This window comes from Tamandua tetradactyla, chromosome X (assembly GCF_023851605.1).
Source record: "Tamandua tetradactyla isolate mTamTet1 chromosome X, mTamTet1.pri, whole genome shotgun sequence".
NCBI classification, from domain to species: Eukaryota; Metazoa; Chordata; class Mammalia; order Pilosa; family Myrmecophagidae; genus Tamandua; species Tamandua tetradactyla.
The window spans coordinates 47,250,397-47,274,096 of NC_135353.1; the positions used below are offsets into that span (position 1 = coordinate 47,250,397).

The window sequence follows — 23,700 nt, forward strand, 5'->3', positions numbered from 1 at the left end:
GTAAATGCCCATTGACAGACAGTCAGTGATTAACTACTTTAATGCACAGATTGAGGGAGCTGACTGGAGCAGGGGAGGTATTTGGCTACAGTGTGATTTAGCCGTTGCTACTGTACAGCTTTTAATCCTCTTCCTTGGGCCCCTTTTGTATTTTGCACGTTTCAAAATGCTACATGAAACAGAATTATTTGCAGTCGTGATCAGAACTGTGTAAAAATGGGGTCTGTATTTGTCAGCAATTGGGGTGGAGTACAGATCGATAAAAGTGGTTGACTCGGGAAGCGGCACTGTGGATGACTTTCTTAGCAAGTGTTTCACTTTTTACTCTGTTATCACAATAAAATTTTTAAAAATGATGCACGACGCACAGAGCTTTTCAATCTATCCTCTGCAGTAAAGGCGCCTCGGAGGGCTGACATTAAAAAAAAAAGTGTAAAATCAATTCCAGATTTAGCCCCTCCCAAAGGACACGATCCCACCGTTGCGCCGCTCAGAAATTAAGGGAAAGCATCAGGCGAACCTTTCGCTACCAACAATCGTCTGAGGGCACCTTCCAGGGATTTAACAGAACCATTTTTTTCCCCGAACCTGAGAGAAGCTTCCTAAAATTCTTTCCAAAGTCCCCGCCCTCCGTTTGTCACCACGGTGCGTCAAAGGACTGTGCTGGTTGTCATAGGAGGGGAAAACGTTAATTCACGCGAGATTCTTCGACGGGATTTCGAAGTTAGGAAACAGCAGTCGCGCACGCGCACTGGCCTCATAACCTCGGGGCGGCACGCGGGCTAGGTAGGCTAGCGCCCAGAGGAGGGGGAATAGAGTGCTGTTGGTCTCCCCCGATCTTATTTCCCCGCGCAGTGTGCGGGTCTGCGGGTCAGTGAACGTGCGGAGCGCGGGACCTGGCTTGGCCTTCTCCCGCGCGCGCGGGCGCGTGTGTGTGCAGTGGGAGCCATCCTCCTCCTCCAACTCGTGGAGTGCAGCGGGCGTGAGCCCCGGCATCGGAACGTGAGCTTGTGCTCGCCTTTTCCTTTAAACGGTCGCCCCCACCCCCCCACCCCGCCCGCACACACACACTCCAGTTCCCCGATAGTTGGTCTTTGCGCCTCGGCGCGCGCCCCTTCTACTGGACCCCCGGCTCCTGCTCGCGGGCCCCCCGGCCCCGCGGAGGTCCGCAGTCGGCTTCGTCCCTGGGGTCCCTGCTTGGGGGCGGAGAAGATGGCTGGCGGACGTCTGCTGTTGGGGGGCGACTTCCTGTCGCCACCGCCGCTGCCGCCCCTCCCGCCGCCGCCGCTGCCGCCCCTCCCGCCGCCCCCGCCCGAGCCAGTGCTGGAGCAGTGGCGCTATAGCCACGAAAGCGACTGGCAGTGGGCTCTGCGGCGCAGCTTCATCTGCCGGCACCTGCACAGCTATCCCGGGGCTGCCCTCGACCAGCTCTTGGCACTCTCCGCCGCCTGGACCAACCACGTTTTCCTGGGCTGCAGGTGAGGACGGGATGGGGATGGGGATCGGGGTCGGGATAGGAATGCGGTGGGGGTGGGGTTGGCGATGGGGATGAGGGCATGGAGGTTGGAGATTTCGGAGGTGACACCAGAGGGCTCCCTGTTGGGCGGGGGAGGTGGCCGGCTTAGGTGGCAGAGGATCGCGGGAGCAGCCCCTCCAGGACCAGGGACGGAGATAAGGCAGCTCCTGGAAAAGGGTTATTGAGAGGTGGTCGTTGTGATGGTGGTGGAGGGCGGGAGAGATGATGGATGGCAGAGCCCCAGACCTGCGCAGGGCCTTCCAAGGATGCGGTATCCACAGAGACTATTCCACAGTCGAGGCTGCAAGGGCTTGCGGGGGGCGAGGTGGGGGGGGGGGGACCCTGCGGTTCTAATCCTAGTCTCTTTCGGACCGCTCTCCTCTGTTCCCTTTAAATAAAACACTACCCTCTACTTACAGCCCTCCAGCTGAGTCTTACTGTCTTCTCCTAGGGAGGCCGTTTGTATGAGGTCTCTGAGCCGCAGGGTCCGCCTTGTTGGTAGATTTGCGCATATTGTGTCTGGACTCAAACAAAGAAATGGATGTATCTACTATAAAAAATGGATTGCCTTCATTTACCCTAAATAGAATAGAAAAATTAACATTTGGCCTCTGGGTGAGGTTTTAGTTTACTGTTTTGTTGTTTTGTTTGTTTTGTTTTTCTTTCTTAGAACCTGGTGCATTCAGAACAGGCCTCTTTGAAAGCTCTTTGCATTCAATGGAGACTGCAGTGTGGTTCCAACGCATTTTTTAAAAAACAGGCTACTTGGACCTCTGTCCTTCAGAACCCCCAAATCGGCTCTGTACTAGACTCCTCATTCTTTTGATAGACTGGGAGGCTTCTTTTTTTTTGACACTTCTGCCTCTCAGTGAGTTTTTTATAAGGAAGGATGAGAAATTCTGGAAAATGATCAGATCGAATTCTGCTAATTCAGTTCCAGGAATGACTGTAACAGATGCAAAAGATTACAATTTTCACTCCTTCCCTTAATTTTTGAACATGGCATTCAGTGTAATACTTGGCTTTGCTCTCATTGCAAATATTTATTTTCTCTTAACTTCTCTAGGTTAGCATCATTTCTAACTCCAGAGAGAATGAATTTCACTGGAGGAACTGGTCACAACTGGGGAAGCCCCAGTAATTTAATCAAATCCGATCAATTTAATTGACCTAAGCTTGACAGTGTTGTTCTTGCTGTTGAAAAGGTGCCTTTATCCTATAATCATAGGTCTCCAGGTCATGGGGAATCTGAATCCTAAAAGTAAATAAATTTACATGGGAGAGGGGAATAACCATCCTCTGTGTTAATCTTACCTTCCCACTAGAATGTAAGCTCCTCTGGGGCAAGGGCTTTTGCCTTCTTCATCACATTCACCCTCAATGTCTAGAAGAGTGCCTGTTGCATAATGACTGCTCAGTAAGTGTATGTGGATTGAATGAATGTATAGCTTTATAATGTACAAAACATGTAAAATACTTATGTTCTCATTTAATGCACTAACCATGGGAATTAGGCGGTGTCTCATTTTTCCAGCGAAAGCAGTGGAGGCTGAGAAGTTAAGTGACTGGTCCAAGGTCCCCCAGCTGGGGTTAGGACCCAGATCTTCTGATGTCAAGACTGATGTTCTTTCCACTGAGATACAGCCGTCACATTTGAGAAGGATGGAACAGGAGTGAAAACAATTAACTGACACAAACCATATCAGCATGTCTCAGGATTTCATTCCAAGGACAGCAACCTTGAACATAACTGGAGCATTAAAAAACACAAACCAGGCCATTGATAGTCAGTGTTAATTGCTCATGCATCCATGGTGTCTTTTCTCTGTGTGCCAATATATATAGTATGTATGCTATAGCTACGGCATGGTACACTAGGTAAGTCAGGTCCTTGGATACAGAGTTGCCATAACATTATCCAATAGTGTAACTAAAAAGTAATGCTTGTGTTATTTCTGACAAATTTAAATATAGGAGAAAAGGACCAAGTGCATTCTCCCACTTTAGGCAGGCTTTATGTTAGCTGATGTCTTCAGGTAGGTGAAGATCTGTATGTAGTACTTGTTGATGTTGACTTTGGCAGAGCTCTTATTTTCTCTCAAGGGAACTGCAGAATACATGGTTAAATAGCCCTTTCTAAATTCAAATTGTTACTTTGTTGTTTCCGGTGACTTTTGATACAAGTTGGTGAACAGTAGCAAAAAAGGGAACTCTGCACTTTTTTTCCCCCTCTGGCAGGACTTTCTGTGTTGCATTTTAGTTGGGGCTGAAATAATTCCTGGATCAAGGATATCTTTGAAAATTCTTTGATCATAAGACCAAGCCAGGAAGGAGCTCAAATGTGCAGGGGAGGCAAACCCTATTTCATCCCTTTTGTTGATAGTGGCAGTTTCCCTGGAATAAATTTTAATATCTCCTCATAACTTTTTATCAGTGGCTCTCAAACTTAAGCAAGCATCAGAATCACCTGTAAGACTTGTTAAAATGGATGGCTGGGCTCCACCCCCAGGGCTTCTGATTCAGGAGGTCTGAGGTGGGGCCTGAGAACTTTCATTTCTAACAAGCTGATTCGGGGACTACACTCTAAGTCACTTGCTTTATAGCACAACATAAAGCAATATTTTCCAGTCCATTTTTTTTCCTTCATTGTTCAGGCAACCAGGAAGCCCAAATAGCTCAAATTGTTTTCTTTTCACCTTTTCATTTGTGTTTCTTAAAGGAAACAATCTATAAAGGATTTTTGTCTGCAAGCAATTTCTAATATATGTCTTTGCTACTGATAAATTAGTACAGTCTTCCAATCAACTACAACTACAGAACTTAAATTATTGTTCATATGAACTTCTAAGGAACTATGCAATTTTCACCAAAAAAATTGTAGGGTATAATAAAGCAGGATGTGGTTAACTGGAACATTCTGCTGTCCAGTCATTCTTGATAAATAGGAGTAGAAGCAGAATCCAGGCCTATTCATCTTAGATGAGACATTAATTAATAAGGAAAACGTATCTTAAAATGAAACCAGCTTTGCTACCTTGAGTATTTATCTTTTCTAATTCTCATAGATAGGAGATTGGTGTTTGAAAGATGGATGCTGGCTGGATCCACATTGTGAAACTAACTTGACATAGTAGTTAGAGTGCATAAGTCATCTACTGGAGTATAGGTGGGAGCTTTTGAAAAATTTATCAATAATCTGGTTATGTTCTTCACTTAAGACATTAGGCACCATGAATAATTTGGAATAAATAACTTTAGAATTGTAAACTCTAAACTTTGCTTAATATTCAAACCTCAGCATTTTTATTTGGACCCACTGGACCTGTTTAATATATTTTAAACATATTTTGTAAGCATCTGTTACTGTACATTAAATTCCAGGTGTCATTGTATATGGTAATGGTTTATGTTCTCATATGTATGCAACCATACACACCTGTCTTGTACCCAAGAGTGTGAGGTTCATTAAGACAGATGTCTTTTTCCATTAAAAAAAATCATCTTTTTATATATTAGGCATGGTGGGACAATTGGATGACGTTGGGGACTGAATCATATCCCCCACAAAAGACATGTTCAAGTCTCAACCCCTAGTCCTGTGGGTGTGAATTCATTTGTAATTAGGACCTTTGAAGATGTTATTAGTCAAGGTGTATCTAAACTGAATGAGGGTGGGCCTCAGTCCAATATGACTGAAGTCCTTGTAAGCACAGAAAATTGGACACAGAAGGAGAAGCCACGGAAACAGCCAGAAGCTGGAAGTCAAGTGAACCCAGAGTAGAAAGGAGAAGACATCACTATGTGCATTGCCATGTGACAGAAAAGGCAAGGACCAAGGATTGTCAGCAGCAAGCTCCAGATTGCCACAGTCTTTGGAGAGAGAGCATCGCCTTGCTGACAACTTGATTTTGGACTTCTAATCTCAAAACCATGAGCCAACAAATTCCCATTGTTTAAGTCAGCCCATTGTATGCTATTTGTTTTGGCAGCTGGGAAACTAAAACAGTTTTTGGACCAAAACATCAGGTGCTGCTTTGTCAGATACCTAAAAATGTAGAAATGGCTTTAGAATTTTTTAGTGGGTAGAGGCTGGAAGAATTGGGAGGTACTTGATAGAAAAAGCCTAGATTCCTTCAAATGAACTGTTGGTAGAAATATGGATATTTAAGGTATTACATTTTAGGTATTTCTAATGATTCCTTAGAAGGAAAATGATGATTGTATTATTGGAAACTGGAGGAAAGGTGATCCTTGTATAAAGTGACAGAAAACTTGGTGAAATTGTGTTCTGATGTTGGGTGGAGGGCAGAACTTGAAAGTGATTCACTTGGGTATTGAGCTGAGAAGATTTAGCTGAACAAGCTATTAAGTGTGGAAGGTTTCTCCTTGCAGGTTATAGTAAAGTGCTAGAGGAAAGCTAAGAATTAAACTCCTTGAGCACAGAGGGACCAGAAATTAATGATATTGAAAATTCTTAGCCTATCCAGGTAGTGGCTCTATCAGAGACTAGAAGCAGCTCTGTAAGAGAGTTCCCTGAGCTTTCAGGATGTGAGCCCCCAGAGGACAGGGTTCCATGTGAATGTTTAACTGAACAACCCTTTGCTAAGAGGGTGTGGTAGAACATGGATCCAATCAACCATTTCAGTCAAAGTCAGGATTGGAAATGCATTTATCCAGAAAGGATTTGTGGAAAGTTCTATTTTCTGATGGTTTCGACCTGCTTGTCCTGCATGCAAAACCAATAGGATATTTGAAAAATTTGTGTGAGCAGAACCACTACCAGCCTAGACTAAAAAGGACAGCTCAAAAGAAGAAAGCTTCAAGGGCAGAGCCATGGAAGCAAAGATCTGGATCCAAAAGATCTCAGGCCAAGAGAGCAAGTCCATCCACATGGTGTGTGGTTCGTCCCTGCCCTTGGAGCAGGCATGCCATCCACCCCAGTGCTTGGAGAGGGCAGGCCTGAGAGGGTGGATACTTCATCCCCTTGTTGGAGGAGAGCTTGACCACTGCACAAGTGTTTGGAAGGGGTGAGGCTGCTGCACCATCAGGCCCAGAGGACAAAACATCAATCCATAGATGATGTTCAGACCATGAAATCTGATGGAGTTTATTCTGCTTGGTTTGGAACTTGTTTAGGACCTGTGACTCCTGTTTTCCTTTCAATTTCTCCTTTCGGGGATGGGAATGTTTATTCTATGCCTGTCCTACCATTGTATATTGGAAGCAGATAACTTGTTTTCGAGGTTTCACAGATCCGTTGGACAGAGGAATCTTGCCCCAGGATGGACCATCTCCATAACTGATTTTAATGAGACTTTGTAGTTAGCATCCGTACTGAAATGATTTAAGGCTCTTAGGAGGTTGTGTTGGAATGAGTGTATTTTGCATGTGGAAAGGACATGTCTTTTGGTGGTTCGGAGGGCAGGCTGTTGGGGATAGAATTATGCTCCCCACAAAAGGCATGTTCAGGTCCCAACCCCTGGCCCTGTGGATGTGAACACATTTGTAAACGGGACCTTTGAAGGTGTTATGAACGTGTGTCCAAACTGAATGAGGGAGGGTGGGCCTCAATCCAATGTGGCTGAAGTCCTTATAAGCAAAGGACATCAGACATAGGAGTAGAAGCCATGAGGCACAGCCAGAAGCTGGAAGTTAACCAAACCCAGAGAAGCAACAAGAGGACATCACCATGTGCATTGCCATGTGACAGAAAAGCCAAGGACCAAGGATCGCTGGCAGCCAGCCCCCAGATCACCACAGTCTTCAGGGAGAAAGCCTCACCCTTGTTGACGCCTTTGGTTTGAACTCCTAACCTCAAAACCGTGAGCCAATAAATTCCCATTGTTCAAACCAACCCATTGCATGGTATTTGTTTTAGCAGCCAGGATGTGAAAACAGAAGGCATCCTGGTTTCCAAAAGCTCAGTATATTGTAAGCTACCTTTGAGAACTTTAAAGACCTGTTGAAGTTTTTTGATTTTCTTTCTGAGCATTTATAACCAAATGGGTAAATTAATAGACAAATACAGAATATGTGTGCATCTTAAACTCATATGATACTTTACATCATGGTCCCTCCATGAAATAGAATACTGTATAGGCATTGCAGCTCACGTGCTGATGACATGGGGAAATAGTAAATGTGATACAGTAAATTAAAAACAACCCCCTCCAGATCACAAATCAACATAGATGGCTTAATGCTTTTTTTTTTGGTGGGGGTGGGTGGGCACAGTATGGAAATCATAGAAAAAGGGATAAAAGGTAAACCCCAAAACATTAATGAAGTTATTCAGTGGTTGGTGTTGGAGGTTCTTATCTTTGTGGGTTTTCTGTTTTCTGAGATAAAGCTGCTGCTTTTAGATATACTATGAAAAATACACTCTGGAAAACTGAGTAATGAAAACTTTACCACCTTGGCATAATACAGATTTGTGAAACCACCTCTTTATTCCAGGATAGCTACTTTCTGGAGAACTTTAGAAATAGGAATGAAATCCTAGTGATCTTATTAAAGACTCTAAATTAATATCTACATTGTTCTTTGAAAAGTATTAAGTGCTATTCCATCTTTTCCATTATTGCTCAGGCTAGTTGGACTTCTTTGGTATTTGGGCTTCCTAATAAAGAACCTAGAAGCTGACTGTGATGGTAGCTTACACAAAGGTTTATTTTTACAGCCTATGTGTAATGTGCATTTTGTGACAGATACAATGAATAGGTAACAGTAAGTAGGAATAATCATTACTAATGCCAGAAGAAACTTGAGAGAGAGTAAGTGTGTATATAATGAGCACCAAATGCATCATTCATGCACACGATATGATATACATGTCATTAACATCTACACATCATGTTTGGAATCAGGCTCTAATTTGAAGGTCTGGAGAGCAATTTTGACTGAAATTCAAGGCTTAGTTGCAATAATGATTTTGGTAGCAAATGTGATATGACCACTTTTAAGGTTTGTAGGCATCATCTCATTTTCATGTTCTTTTATTTTCATTTCATAGCTTGGAAATTGGACTCACAAATCTGAATGGAAGTGGGATGTAGTCTGTCTGACATTTTAGGCTTTGCTTTCCGAAGTTCAGATAAGAGTAAATGAAAGTAAAGCCACTCTTGGTATTTAAACACTGGTGTTAGAAGCAGCAGCAGCAGCAGCTATCAGTAGGAAGTGCAGGTTATAACTGAGCCAGCTTCTGGTAAGCTGTCAGAAAAGGCCATTGAGTGTGACTCTGCTTTGCAAGGAAAGATGTCTTTTGGGTGTAGATCCAATTGTGCTGAAAATGGAAAATGTTGTCTTCCTTCACATTCAGGACCTATTCAAATAAAGGGGTGATAGTTCCTCATTTTCAGAACTTCTAGGAGTCTGTATAAGTCACAGGCCCCGAAAGGCTCTGAAGGTAGGACAGGTGAACAGGTACTCATGATAAAAAAATCTTATTTCACTTGAGCGCATGTTTCTGTTTCTCTGCAGTAAAATTATATTCCGTCAAGCAGTATATCTGCTTCATAGAAGCTGTTTTTAAAAGTGAGTCTTTTAAAACTTATGGAAAATCTCAAACAAACACAAAAGTAGACGTGTTAATGAACTCCCAGATACCCATCACTCAACTTTAGCAATTATCAACAATCTGTTGTGCTACTCTTCTTATTTCATTTCTCCTATCCCCAGTTTTTTTCTTGGGAGGTGGTCTGGAGTATATTAAAGGACTTCCTGGCATCATTTCACTTAGGAATATTTCAAGACTTTAAAAAGTAGAATCACAATACCATTACACACTCAACACAATTAACAGTAATATCTTAATATCATCCAATGCCTAGTCCTTGTTCACTTTTTTCCATTTGTCTCAAAAGTGCCTTTTTTACAGTTGGTTTATTTGAATCAGGATCCAAACAAGGTGCATGCATTGTATTTGATTGATTGGTCTCCTTTAACCTGTAAGTGTTCCCCCTCTCTTTTTATTTTCATGCTTTTTTTTTTTGAGAAAGAAACTGGGTTGTCATATAGTATTTCCTTTATTCTCGCGTAGGCTGATTATGTCCTTGTGGTGGTGTATAACATATTTCTCTTTCCCCCAAATATCCTACAAACTGGGAATTAGGGGCTTAATTAGATTTCAGGTTCAATTATTTGGAGGCCAAGAATAGTTGATAGTGGTGTGAATGTCCCATTGTGTCACCTTCGGAGGCACACATATGGTTATCCTACTTTTAGTGATTTTAAGATTGTGAAGTCCCCCATCAACTCTTTTTAAATTGAAAATTTTATTGAAATAATTGTAGTTTCCCATGTAGTTTTAGGAAATAATACAGAGATATACCCTGTATTCTTTTCTGGTTCCTCTGACAGTAATATTTTGCAAAACTATAGTATAATAACACAGCCAGGATAATGACATTATTACAATCCAGTGTTCTAATTCATATCCCCACAGTTTTACTTGTACTTTTAGAAATTTTAGTTTTACACAATTTATCACATGTAGATTCTTGTATCCACCACTACAGCCAAGATACTGAGCAGTCCTCAAGCTAGAAGCGTCCCTCACGTTGCCCTTTTATAAGTACAGCATCTCCCTCCCACCCATATACAATTTGAATGTATTAATAACTTAATATAGTGTTCCATCCTGTGTATATACCCAAGTTGAACTGTTCACCTGTTTAAGAACATCTGGGCTGATTTCCAATTTTGAGCTATTATGAGTAAAGCTGCTATGAACATTCATGTCCAGATTTTTGTATAAACATAAGTTTTCATTCTCTGGGGTAAATACCCAAGAGTATTCTAATGGGTAGGTAGTGATATCTCATAGTTTTCCTCAGGGTCTGTGGTAACGCACCCCTTCTTTTTTTTTTTTGCATAGGCAGGCACTGGTAATTGAACCCAGGTCTCCAACATGGCAGACAAGAACTCTGCCTGCTAGCAACCAGGACCTGCCCAACATAACCCCTTCTTATTTCTGATTTTGTTTATTTTCATCCTCTTTTTTATTTTGTCAGTCTTGCTAATGGCCCATCAATTTTATTGATTTTCTCAAAGAACCAACTTTTTAGTTTTACTGATTCTTTCTGTTCTTCTTTTCTTCTCCCATTCATTTAACTCTGCTTTAATCTTTGTTATTTCTCTTCTTCTATTTGCTTTGGGGTTAGTTTGCTGTTCTTTCTCAAGTTCTTCTAGATGTGCTGTTGAGTCCTCATTTTCTTTTTTTTTTTGAATGGGCAGGCACCAGGAATTGAATCTGGGTCTCCAGCATGGCAGGCGAGAACTCGGCCTGCTGAGCCACTGTGGCCCACCCTCTTGTTTTTTTCATTCCGTTCTTAATATATAGTTAGTAACTCACAATATCATCACATAGTTGTATAGTCATCACCACGATCATTTCTTAGAAAATTTGCATCAATTCAGAAAAATAAAAAAACTCATACATACCATACCCCTTACCCATCCCTCTCATTGATTACTAGTATTTCCACGTACCCAATATATTTTAGCCTTTGTTTCCCTAATTTTTTTCTATACCACTTATCACTCCCTTTCATTGATCACTAGCAGTTCAGTATACTAAATTTATTTTAACATTTGTTCCCCCTATTATTTATTTATTTTTAATCCATATGTTTACTCATCTGTCCATATTGTAGATGAAAGGAGCATCAGACACAAGGTTTTCACAATCACACAGTCACATTGCAAATGCTATACTGTTGTACAATCATCTTCAAGAAACATGGCTACTGGGACACAGCTCTACATTTTCAGGCATGTCCCTCCAGCCTCTCCAATATACCTTAACTAAAAAGGTGATATCTATATAATGCATAAGAATAACATCCAGGATAACCTCTTGACTCTGTTTGGAATCTCTCAGCCATTGACACTTTAGTTTGTCTCATTTCTCTCTTCCCCTCTTTGGTCAAGAAGGTTTTCTCAGTCCCTTGATGCTGAGTCCCAGCTCCTTCTAGGATTCCTGTCCCATGTTGCCAGGAAGGTTTACACCCCTGGAAGTCATGTCCCATGTAAGGGGGGGAGGCAGTGAGTTTGCTGGTCTTGTTGGCTGAGAGAGAGAGGCCACATCTGAGCAACAAAAGAGGTTTTCTGGGGGTGATTCTTAGGCCTAATTTTAAGTAGGCTTAACCTGTCCTTTGCAAGGATAAGTGTCATATGAACAACCCCCAAGATTGAGCCACCCTCTTGTTTATCAATATAGGCATTTATGGCAATGTTTCCTTTCAGCACAGCCTTTGCCACATCCTGTAAGTTCTGATAAGTTGTATTATCATTTTCATTTATCTCCAGATAGCTATTCATTTCTCTAACAATTTCTTCTTTGACCCACTGGTTGTTTAAGAGTGTATTATTTAATCTCTATATATTTGTGAATATTCTTGTTCTTTGGTGGTTATTGAGATGCAGCTTCATCCCATTGTGATCAGAAAAAGTGCTTTGAATAATTTCAGTATTTTTAAATTTATAAAGACCCGTTTTGTGCCCCAGCATATGATCTATCCTGGAGGATCTTCCATGAGCACTAGAGAAGAATGTATATCCTTGTTCTTTGGGATACAGTGACCTATGTATGTCTGTTAGATCTAATTCATTTATCAAGTTATTTAACTTCTCTGTTTCCTTGTTGATCTTCTGTCTGGTTGTTCTATCTATAGAGGAGAGTGGTGTATTGAAGTCTCCTGCTATTAATGTTGAAACATCTATTGCTCCATTCAGTTTTGCCAATGTCTGTCTCATGTACTTTGGCACTCCTTGATTGGGAGCATAAACATTTATGATTGTTGTTATCTTCTTGGTGAATTGACCCTTCAATTAGTAAATAGTGTCCTTCTTTGTCTCTTATGATGCCTTTACATTTAAAGTCTATTTTGTCCAATATTAGTATAGCTACTCCTGCTTTCTTTTGGTTACAACTTGCGTGGAAAATCTTTTTCCATTCTTTTACTTTCAATCTCTTTGTATCCTTGTGTCTAAAATGAGATACAGCTGGATTATGTTTCTTAATACATTCTGCCAATCTGTATCTTTTAATTGGTAATTTAGTTCATTAACATTCAGAGTTATTACTGAAAAGGCGTTCCTTAAATCACCATCTTATTTTTTAAATTTTATTTGTCAGATCTATATATTCTTTTCCCTCTTTCTCTTTGTATTCTTTAAATTACCCTTAGTGGCACTTTTCAATTCTGTGCCTGCCTCCGGACTTCCCTCTCCTTTTTTTTTTTTTTTTTTTTTTTCAGCTGGCAGAACTCCTTTTTAGTATTTCTTGTAGGGCTGGTCTCTTGTTGACAAATTCTTTCAGGAATTCTTTGTCTGTGGAAACTTTAATCTCTCCCTGAATTTTGAAGGACAGTTTGGCTGGGTACAAAATCTTGGCTGGAAGTCTTTCTCTTTCAGGATCTTGACTCTATCATACCGCTGCCTTCTTGCCTCCAGGGTGCTAGTTGAACAGTCTGAACTCAGTCTTATTTGGTTTCCCTTGTATGTAGTAGATTGTTTTTTTCTTTCAGAATTTTCTGCTTCTCTTCAACATTTGTCAGACTGATTAATATGTGCCTTGGGGAAGGCCTATTTGGATTTATTCTGTTTGGAGTTCCTTGGGCTTCTTTGACTTGCATATTTATGTCCTTTATGAGGGGTGGGAAGTTTTCCCCCATTATATCCTCACTACTCTTCCTAGCCCTTTATCCCTCTCTTCTCTGTCTGAGACACCAATGATTCTTATATTTGTGCACTTTGTTTTGTATATCATTTCCCTAAGTTCCCATTGAATTTTTTCCATCTTTTTTTGCCATTCGCTGTTTTGAGTCTTCGAAGTCAATTATCCTGTCCTCTGTATCACTTATTCTTTCTTCTGTCTCTCCAGATCTGGTGTTGTGTGCCTGTAGTATGTTTTTTATTTGGTCAAAAGAGTCTTTAATCTCTATGATATCCACTATTTTTCTATTTATTCTTTCAAATTCCTTTTTATGCTCTACTACTGTCTTCTTGATCTCCTTTATGTCATTTGCTAGCCCACTTATTTTATTAAGTAGAGTTGTATGAACATCTTTGATTAGTTGTTCCAACGTCTATGTCTCCTCTGGTGGTTTAGTTTGGTCATTAGGCAGGGCTTTATCTGTCTACATTGTGATAGGCTTAGTGATCTTCTGCTGTCTTCATGGCATGTAAATATCTTGATTGATTTACTTTGGGAGTTGCTTTCTTTCAGTAGTCTAAGACCTTGTGTTTGTAGGATGATTATACAGCAGGGAGCAGGGCACAGGGTGGAACACTCAGTACAGTGATTTGTTTCAGGGCAGGTATGGGTGCAGGTTGGGGATATTATACTGATGCTTGTGAACTTGGGCGCCCAGCAGCCAGGGAGGATGTAGCTGTTCAGGTGCCCTAGTCTGGGTGGTGTAACCCTGATGTTCACTGGTCTAAGGCACAGGGCCCTTTGTGCACATGCGTAGAACTGTGGTATCAGGTTGGCATTATGCCTTCGTGGATTGGGGGCAAATGTGACCCGGCTGCACAGGTCAGCACTTTCTCAGAGCTGGGATGTGAACCTGAGAGGTCTGTGTGCATGCAAGGTTCTAGGACTGCTGTAAAGTGCAGTTCCCAGAGCTGAATGATGTGATTGGGGGCCCGTGCACATGCATGGGCTTGGGAGTATCGTAAACTGATGCGCAGAGCTCAGGGTGGGGTGGAGGGGGGTGCAGAGTGAGGCTGTATGACCCTATGGGCAGGGGGGCAATGTTAGCCTATTTATGGAGGTTAGTGCCTGCAGACTTTATGTACTAGCAATAGCCTGGAGGGAACAGGGAGGGGGAGTTAGTGCTCATGAGGGGTGCAGGAGAGGTGGGTTGGGCTGCACTTAGGATGGGGGTAGGGGGCAGGTATGTGCACTGGGGGCTGGTGGGGTGGGGGTGCCTGGAGCATGGGGAATGCGGGCGGGTGACGGGGTTCAGGTGCATGGGGTGTGGGTGAGTCACCAGTCAGGGGGCTGCGATGGTAAGGGTAGCACGCCCAAGGAACATGGCCTGACTTACTTCCTAGTCCCATGTTCCTATCTGTGCACTCCCATGGACTCCGCGGCTCCGCGCCTCTGCACCGGACTAGAGCTTTCTTTCTCTCAGTTCCTCGGCCTCTGCAACTAGGTCTGCCCTGTGTGGTGCAGAAGACTCTCCCAGGTCAGCCGCACTCCCAAATTGCTGCCTCAGACACCCTTTTGTCCCTTCTCTAACTTTTCTGTGGAGCAGGGCTAATCTCGAGCTACTCTATTTAGCCATCTTCCTGAAAGTCTCATTGTAGTTTTAATTGACATTCTTCTGATGGCTAATGATGTTGAACTTTTCATGTGCTTATTTGTCATCTGTATATCTTCTTTGGTGAAATGTTCTGTTCATGTTGTTTGTCCATTTTCTAATTGGATTTATTTGTTTTTTTGGACTGTTGAGTTTTGAGAGGGCCTTATGTAGGATCTTGTATCTATATACTTAATTTAGATATTAATCTTTTGTTAGATATATGATGTGCAAATATTTTCTCCTAGCTTATAGCTTGTCCTTTCATTCTCTTCATAAGATCTTTTGAGAGAAATTTTAAATTTTGATGAAGTCCGTTTGATTAATTTTTCCTTTTGTGGATCATGCTCTTGGTTTTATCTAAGAACTGATTGCCTAGCCCTAGGTCCTGAAGATTTTTTCCTGGTTTTTTTTTCCTTAAAAGTTTTGACAGTTTTGTATTTTACATTGAAGTCTCTGATGCATTTTAAGTTACTTTTTGTGTGAGATGTGAGGTTCACTTTTTTTAACTTACGTATTTCCAATTGCTTCTACACTACTTGTTGAAAAGGCTATCCTTCTTCCATTGTATTGCTTTTGCACTTTTGTCACAGTCAGTTGAACGTATTTGTGTGGGTCTGTTTCTGGGTTCTCCCCCAACAACTTTTCACCTAATAGTTTCAGCAGCTATTGATGATCATTACCTGGATTTATTATTTCTTTATACATTGCAGAATCGTACTAGCCTGTCATTCTTTCATTTATTAGCTGGAATGCTTCTGTGAAAGAGATTTTCCCTCATCAACTCTTTGGTTGCTCTGAAATACAATGTATACAGGAGAATGCAAGACAAATGCTTACTTTCATCCTTTAATAGTTGCCTGCTTTCAGAATAACGACTTGATTCCTTACTATCCTTTCCAAAGGTGAATGTCATTATGAGCTCATGGATTTTTTTTTTTTTTTTTTTGGCATGGACAGGTACCGGGAATCAAACCCGAGTCTCTGGCATGGCAGGCGAGAATTCTGCCTCTGAGCCACTGTTGTACTACCCTGAACTCATGGATTTTTAACATATTTGCTGTGTTTCATTCAGTTCAATTATTCTAATACTCAAGTTGGCTCACTTTTGCCTGTGGGAGTCTTCCAATTGACTTCTGCGTCCTTTTTTAAAAAAATTTTTTTTAAACTTTTATTGTGAAATATAACATATATACCAAAAGCAATAAATTTCAAAGTACATTGTAACAAGTAGTTATAGAACAGATTTGGTATAGATTACAATTCCACAATTTCAGGTTTTACCATCTAGCTGCTCTAAGACAGTGGAGACTAAAAGAAATACTAGCATAGTGATTCAGCACTGATACTCATTTGTTAAATCCTGTCTTCTCTGTTATAACTCCCCCTTCTCCTCTGATCCTTCTCCCAGTTATTAGGGTATTTGGGCTATGCCCATTCTAACTTATTCGTGTTGGAAAGGGGATGTGACAATATAGGATAGGGGGATGGAACTATCCTATATTGTTGTTTTGGAGAGGCTGGACCCTCTAGGTTTCAGGTCTTATCTGGCCTAGGAACCATCTAGAGGTTCTGGGTTTCTGGGAAGTAATCTTAGTGTGTGAAACTTTTGAAAAATCTCAGATAGAGCCCTAGGTGTTCTTGAGGGTTGGCAGGAATGGTTTGGGTTGGGGTTTGGCAAGCCATGATACTTAGCAATACCTAGCTAAGGTTTGCTTAAGAGTAACCTCCAGAGTAACCTCTCAACAATCCCTTGTTTTATTACATTTCTTTTCCTACTTTTGGTCAGAAAGGTGTTGTCAATCCCAAGGTGCCAGGGCATGCTCATCCCTGGGGGTCATCTCCCACACCGCCAGGGATACTTTCACCCCTTGATGTCTTGTCCCACATAGGGGGGAGAGCAATGGTTTCACTTGCAGAATTGAACTTAGAGAGAGGCCACATCTGAGCAAAGAAAGAGGTCTTCCAGAAGTAACTCTTAGGCATGCCTGTAGGTAGGCTTAGCTTCTCTGCTACATACATAAATTTTACAAGTTCTGCGTCCTTTTGACATACCCCTATGGTCTTTGACAGCTTTCTTTTTTCCGAGCATAGGAAGCTCTCAGGCCCATCTTAATAATATTTCCTGCTCCTGACCTGGAATCAGCCATTTCTCTAAGGACCCTGATTCCTTTTAGTGGGAAATGATAAGAGGCTGCAATCTGGACATTAACAATCCAGCAATTCATAACATACTTATTGTGCCTAGGCCTTTTCGCTGGATGGAGCTAGAATTATTTATCTTTCTCTATATGCATGCATAGAAATAGAGAAAAATATATAAATTATAGAAAAATAAATCATGAATTTATAGTGATATTTTCCATACAAATTAAAGATAAGGTATTTCTTTAAATTCTTTTATATTTATATGTCTTCTCTTATGCTGAAAAGCTTGATTCCTGATAATAGTAACATAATTACTCACTTGATAGGGAAGAAATTTGATAGGTAAAGATTTTTAGGATAGATTCTTCAGTTTTATGTTTAAGTTACTCTATTGATAAAGTCCTGTGGGGGCAATTGTAAGACTGGTTCATTTAGAAGCTTTAAAAATAGCAACAACATTATCTGTTTTAATTGTAGATTATATTGATTTAAATAGGTACAGTCCACGCTTGATGGAAAAAATTCTCCAAATGGCTGAAGGTATTGATATTGGTGACATGCCTTCCTATGATCTGATGCTGTCCAAACCTTCCAAAGGTCAAAAACGCCACCTCTCAACATGTGATGGTAAGTATACTTGTTTCTAAAAGGTAGGATTTGAAGAAACACCTTTTTGTTAATGTTATGTGTGTGGTATATGATTTTAAATAACATTCAGTCTTAACCCAAATGAAAAAGAGTTTTAAGTTTGAGTTGTTTACAGTTTTGTGGGTTTTTTTTTTTTTGAGGATATTAAATAGAATGGAAACTAGGAATACAAAAGTAACACTATAATGATATCCTTGAAGTCCATGCCATGGACCTCCCTCTAAAGAGAATAACCTTCTAGTGTGATCATTTTAGTATCTAAGTAGCTAAATCTTCTTAGATGGGTCCAAGATGGACCAGTGTTTTACTGAACAGTATTATAGGGAGGAGGCTTTAGTGTCAGGTATAGCCTTCACAGAGAGTTCTTCCACAGCTTTAAATTTGATATCTCCTATAAATCATTAGTTTCCAGTCATTGTTTCTTCTAGACATAAAATAGAGCAAACACCCTTTGTGTAGAGTAAGTCAGAACTAAGATTTTGAAGTTCAAAACGTTTAGAATCTTTTGGTGATTATTTTAATTTGATTTTTAGTCACAACTAGGTAAAACACCATTGCAGAGTCATTCCTTTCTTTTTTTTTTTTTTAAATGTTTTTATTGATAAATCTTCACACACATACAGTCCATATATGGTGTACAATCAGCGGCTCACAGTGTCATCACATAGTTGTGTGTTCATCACCATGATCAGTTTTAGAACATTTGCATCATTCCAGAAACAGAAATAAAAAGAAAAAGCTTATACAACCCATAACCCTTACCCCTGCCTCTCATTGACCACTAGTATTTCCATCTACCCCTTTTTTTACCTCTTATTCCTCTCTTAATTATTTATTTATTTAATCTCTATTTTTTTACTCCTCTGTCCAAACTCTGGATAAAAGGAGCATCAGCCACAAGGTTTTCACAATCACGCAGTCACGTTGTAAAATCTATATCATTATATACTTGTCTCCAAGAATCAAGTCTACTGGAACACAGTTCAACAGTTTCAGGTCCTTCCCTCTAGCCACTCCAATACACCATAAACTAAAAAGGGGATATCTATATAATGTGTTAGAACAACCTCCAGGATAATCTCTCGACCCTGTTTGAAATCTATCAGCTACTGAAACTTTATTTTGTTTCATTTCTCTCTTACCCTTTTTGGTCAAGAAGACTTTCTGAATCCCATGGTACTGGATCCTGGCGAGTCTCGGGAGTCATGTCCCATGTAGTGGGTAGAACAGTGACCTGCAGAGTTGGCTTAGAGAGAGAGACCACATCTGAGTGACAAAAGAGGTTCTCTGGGGTGACTCTTAGGCCTAATTTTAAGTAGGCTTAGCTTATCCTTTGCAGAAATAAGTTTCATAAGGGTGAACCCCAAGATTGTTGGTTTAGTTGTCCCCACTCCTTGCGAGAATATCAGAAATTGTCCAGATAGGGAAGTTGAATATATCCTTACTTCTCCCCAGCCCCCCAAATGGACTTTGCAAATGCTTCTTTATTCACTGCCCAAATTACTCTGGCATCATACTGACCTGGAGAAACCAACAAGATATCATGCCCTCTTCAAGATTCCATGTACTTGTGGTGTTCAACTAAATTGACCATACAAGTTAACTTAGGTAATGCCCTATGCAGAATATAAACTTGTTCCCAATGAACATCTCTCCCTTTTGTCTCACACAGAAGTTGAACTTTTAAAATATGGACACTCATTGTTTTCCCTGTAGTCTGATCTACCCCAATCCTATCCAGATCAGTTTCAGAGTCATTTACCTCTGATACAAAAGAAAAAGGTTTGTAAAATGCCTCCAGTCATCATCTCTGTTGCTTAGTGCCATTTATTCCATTTGCAGTCTGTAAGAAATGAGCTTTTCAGCACAGATGACGTGAGGTTGTACTGGAACAACCTCATACTCAGAGTAGACTTTGCATACTTAAAGTCATTAGATGCAAAAGCATCAACCAGTCATGCATGGTGGTGACGTGCCTACTCAATTCAATAGTATATTTCCTAACAAGAGTCTTCCCTTAAGCATGGAAGGACAAGGAACATCCCTCCTTGTGCTGGAGTCTTTCTTACATTGTTATTTGAGTCCCCTCACCTATAAAGACCTGAAGTTTCTGTGATGGGGAATTATCTTGTACCAACAATGCAGCTTGCAAATAATATAGTTGGTACTACTTTCCTGTTTGGTTCTTTTGAAATATTCCCTTTTTAATGAATTGTAAATTTCACTCATTCTATAGGTCAAAATCCTCCTAAAAAGCAAGCCGGTTCCAAATTCCATGCGAGACCTCGTTTTGAGCCTGTACATTTTGTAGCTAGTAGTTCAAAAGATGAAAGACAGGAAGATCCTTATGGTCCTCAAACAAAAGAGGTAAATGAACAAACACATTTTGCCAGCATGCCAAGAGAAATCTACCAAGATTATACTCAAGACTCTTTTAGTATACAAGATGGGAATTCTCAGTATTGTGACTCATCAGGATTTATTTTCACCAAAGACCAGCCTGTAACAGCCAACATGTATTTTGACAGTGGGAACCCTGCCCCAAGCAGCACATCACAACAGGCAAACTCGCAGTCAGCTCCTGAGCCTCCACCATCACAGACATTTCCTGAGTCAGTGGTAGCTGAGAAGCAGTATTTTATTGAAAAATTAACAGCGACTATCTGGAAGAATCTTTCTAATCCAGAGATGACTTCTGGATCTGATAAAATTAATTATACATATATGCTAACTCGTTGTATTCAGGCATGTAAGACAAATCCTGAGTATATATATGCTCCTTTAAAAGAAATCCCTCCTGCTGACATCCCCAAAAATAAAAAACTTCTAACAGATGGTTATGCTTGCGAAGTTAGATGCCAAAACATCTACTTAACTACAGGTTATGCTGGCAGCAAGAACGGGTCCAGGGATCGAGCTACTGAGCTAGCTGTAAAACTCTTGCAGAAACGTATTGAAGTTAGAGTTGTGCGACGGAAATTCAAGCACACAATTGGGGAGGACCTTGTGGTGTGTCAGATTGGCATGCCTTCATATGAGTTTCCTCCAGCTCTGAAATCCCCAGAAGAGCTGGTGGTGCTCGCTAAAGATGCTTCTGGGCAACCGATTTTTAATGCTTCAGCCAAACACTGGACCAATTTTGTTCTTACAGAAAATGCAAACGATGCTATTGGTATCCTTAACAATTCTGCCTCATACAACAAAATGTCAGTTGAATACAAATACGAGATGATGCCAAATCGCACATGGCGTTGTCGAGTGTTTTTGCAAGATCACTGTTTAGCTGAAGGTTATGGAACCAAAAAAACAAGTAAACATGCAGCTGCTGATGAGGCTTTGAAAATTCTTCAGAAAACACAACCCACTTACCCATCTGTCAAAAGCTCACAGTGCCAAACAGGCTCTTCACCCAGGGGATCTGGGAAGAAGAAAGATATAAAGGATCTCGTTGTTTATGAGAATTCTTCAAATCCTGTGTGCACGCTGAATGACACAGCTCAGTTTAACCGAATGACAGTTGAGTACGTCTATGAAAGAATGACAGGCCTCCGGTGGAAATGCAAGGTGATTCTAGAGAGTGAAGTAATTGCAGAAGCAGTTGGAGTGAAGAAAACTGTCAAATATGAAGCTGCTGGGGAAGCTGTGAAGACCCTCAAAAAGACCCAGCCAACTGTCATTAACAACTTGAAGAAAGGAGCTATTGAAGATGTGATTTCAAGAAATGAAATTCAGGGCCGTTCAGCAGAGGAGGCTTACAAACAACAAATCAGAGAAGACAACATAGGAAATCAGCTGCTGAGAAAGATGGGTTGGACGGGTGGTGGTTTAGGTAAATCTGGTGAGGGAATACGGGAGCCCATCTCAGTCAAAGAGCAGCATAAGCGGGAAGGACTTGGTCTTGATGTTGAGAGGGTAAACAAAATTGCCAAGAGAGATATTGAACAGATCATTAGAAACTACGCCCGCTCTGAGAGCCACACGGATTTGACTTTCTCGACAGAGCTGACTAATGATGAGCGGAAGCAAATACACCAGATTGCTCAGAAGTACGGACTTAAGAGTAAGTCCCATGGAGTGGGCCATGATAGGTACCTGGTGGTCGGTAGAAAAAGACGGAAGGAAGACTTACTCGATCAGCTCAAACAGGAAGGCCAGGTGGGGCATTACGAGCTTGTTATGCCTCAAGCAAATTGAGATCTTACTAATTTATTTTCTAAATGCCTAAAACTATTTGTGAATCAGAGAAAGAAATGCTACATTTTCTGGTCGCAGAGTATATTCGTTCTTAAGATGTTTCACCTTGTTCATTTCATATAGTGCTTTATTAGATCCTGGAACCTGAAGAATTCTGTCCACTTGTATTAGTTTAATCCAGAAGATGATATTGTGCAGTTACTGTTTGTGTCTTTGATATTGCTGTGTCCCTCAGATTTTAATGATATGTTCAAGCAAGAAACATGCCCAAGTGGAATTTTACTCTGAGAAACAACTTCTCATTTTAAAGGGCATAGCACAGCAATCTGCAACAATCTGTAAAGTTGATATTGACTACAAAAAAAAACCAACTGCAGTCTTAATTCCAGAATGACTGAAAATGTCAGGTCATTTTGTATTACCTATTTTCATCTTTGTGTGAAGCTAGTTATAGGATGTTTAACAGTAAATTGTGTTGTATGTGTACATGTCCTTACCAACTAAATGATGTAAAACTTTCTTAAAGTAATTTTAATGTTCATTTATTTATAACTTCTACCATATGGGTTTCCAAAATATTGGAAGTGATTTACTGTATCTTGTGATATATGAATTTTAAACAATTCTAGTCTTCATGCTGAGAGAGCACTTCTTGAGAGCAATTGAAAGGATTAAAAAAACTGTTTGATTCACTCTGAAGAAAGGAAGCTTGAACTGTTTGTTCTTGGTGCCTTGCAGAGAGACTCACAGCAACTCTCCCTTATAGCTTTCACAACTGTGGTAGAGCTTGGTAAAAGATTGAAGATACATTGGTGCTTTGATGAAAAGGTTAGTTGGCTGGTCCCTCTCTCAAAAAGATTATTAAATTCCAAAAGCCAACTTTGTAACATATTTAAAAACTGCTATTTTCGCTTATTTCTGGAATGTAAAGAAAATGTATAAAAACATTAGTGTACGCTTCCTGAATAAAGAGGAGCCAGAGTTGATCAAAATGGTGGTGTGCTTATTTCTGGGCAGCAGTCAAGTAATGACACTTTGGGTCTTTGGAGAAGGGAAGTAGTGTTTGCATAAAATATTTCAACACTGGAGCATGTCAGGGATATGATTTAGCACAAAGGAACAGCTAATCAGTTACGCATTGCATTTTTCCTATGGCCCAACATGCTGGCTGCAACCAAATCTCAGGCTATTTACTTTAACTTGATTTTGTTTTTGTATCTCGGATAAATCGATATAACTTCACCTATAAAAGCACAGATGAATATTAATATTGATAAACACCTCTGGTGGAATACTCTTTGGAACAGTTAGGCTGTTTACAATGTCTGAAGCCTTTGGCACCACCCTTGACAAGTAATTGGCCCACAATAACCAGTAATTTCCTTTCCTCTCCTTTATATTTGCCATTAGGAGGCTATCCATTGTAGTTAAATCAATATTTTAAAAATGTAAAGGGATTAATGTTTACACCAGGAGCTCAGTTACTGGTAGTCACCTACAATGACTGGCACTGTGTGTGAAATTTGCTTTTTACTACCTTTCTTCCTACAGTATTGTAGACTTCCCTTATATTGTTAGGAAGAGAAACTGGGTGTGCATTTCATTTTGACAAACTGAGTATTTTTACAATGGCAAAGAGAATTTAGCTTCAGCCTTTTAAAATTTTATAAAACTAATTTTTTTTTACCTACAAGGTTCCTACCAATCTAAAGAATCTGTGGTTCACTTAGAATTGGAAAAGCCAGTCTTCAGTTCTCTGTGGCTTTGGAGGGAGCTTAAGAGCATGACATCTTGACTCATTTCTTTTTCTTTACATTTCTTTCCTCTTCCCACAGTGACTTTTTTTGGGGTGGGGTGGGGAAGAAAGGTAGGGAAATGTTACATATA

At 40.5% G+C, this 23,700-nt stretch overlaps 1 protein-coding gene across 1 annotated transcript; it reads left to right on the forward strand.

Moving 5' to 3' along the window:
- The first annotated feature begins 1,212 nt into the window (after nt 1–1,212).
- On the forward strand, nt 1,213–23,083 carry NKRF (NFKB repressing factor). Its single transcript, XM_077144818.1, has 3 exons — nt 1,213–1,478; nt 17,468–17,598; nt 19,856–23,083. Exons 1-3 carry the CDS (start codon nt 1,213–1,215, stop codon nt 21,811–21,813), a joined length of 2,355 nt encoding a protein of 784 aa, XP_077000933.1. The 3' UTR covers nt 21,814–23,083.
- The last annotated feature ends 617 nt before the right edge of the window (nt 23,084–23,700 follow it).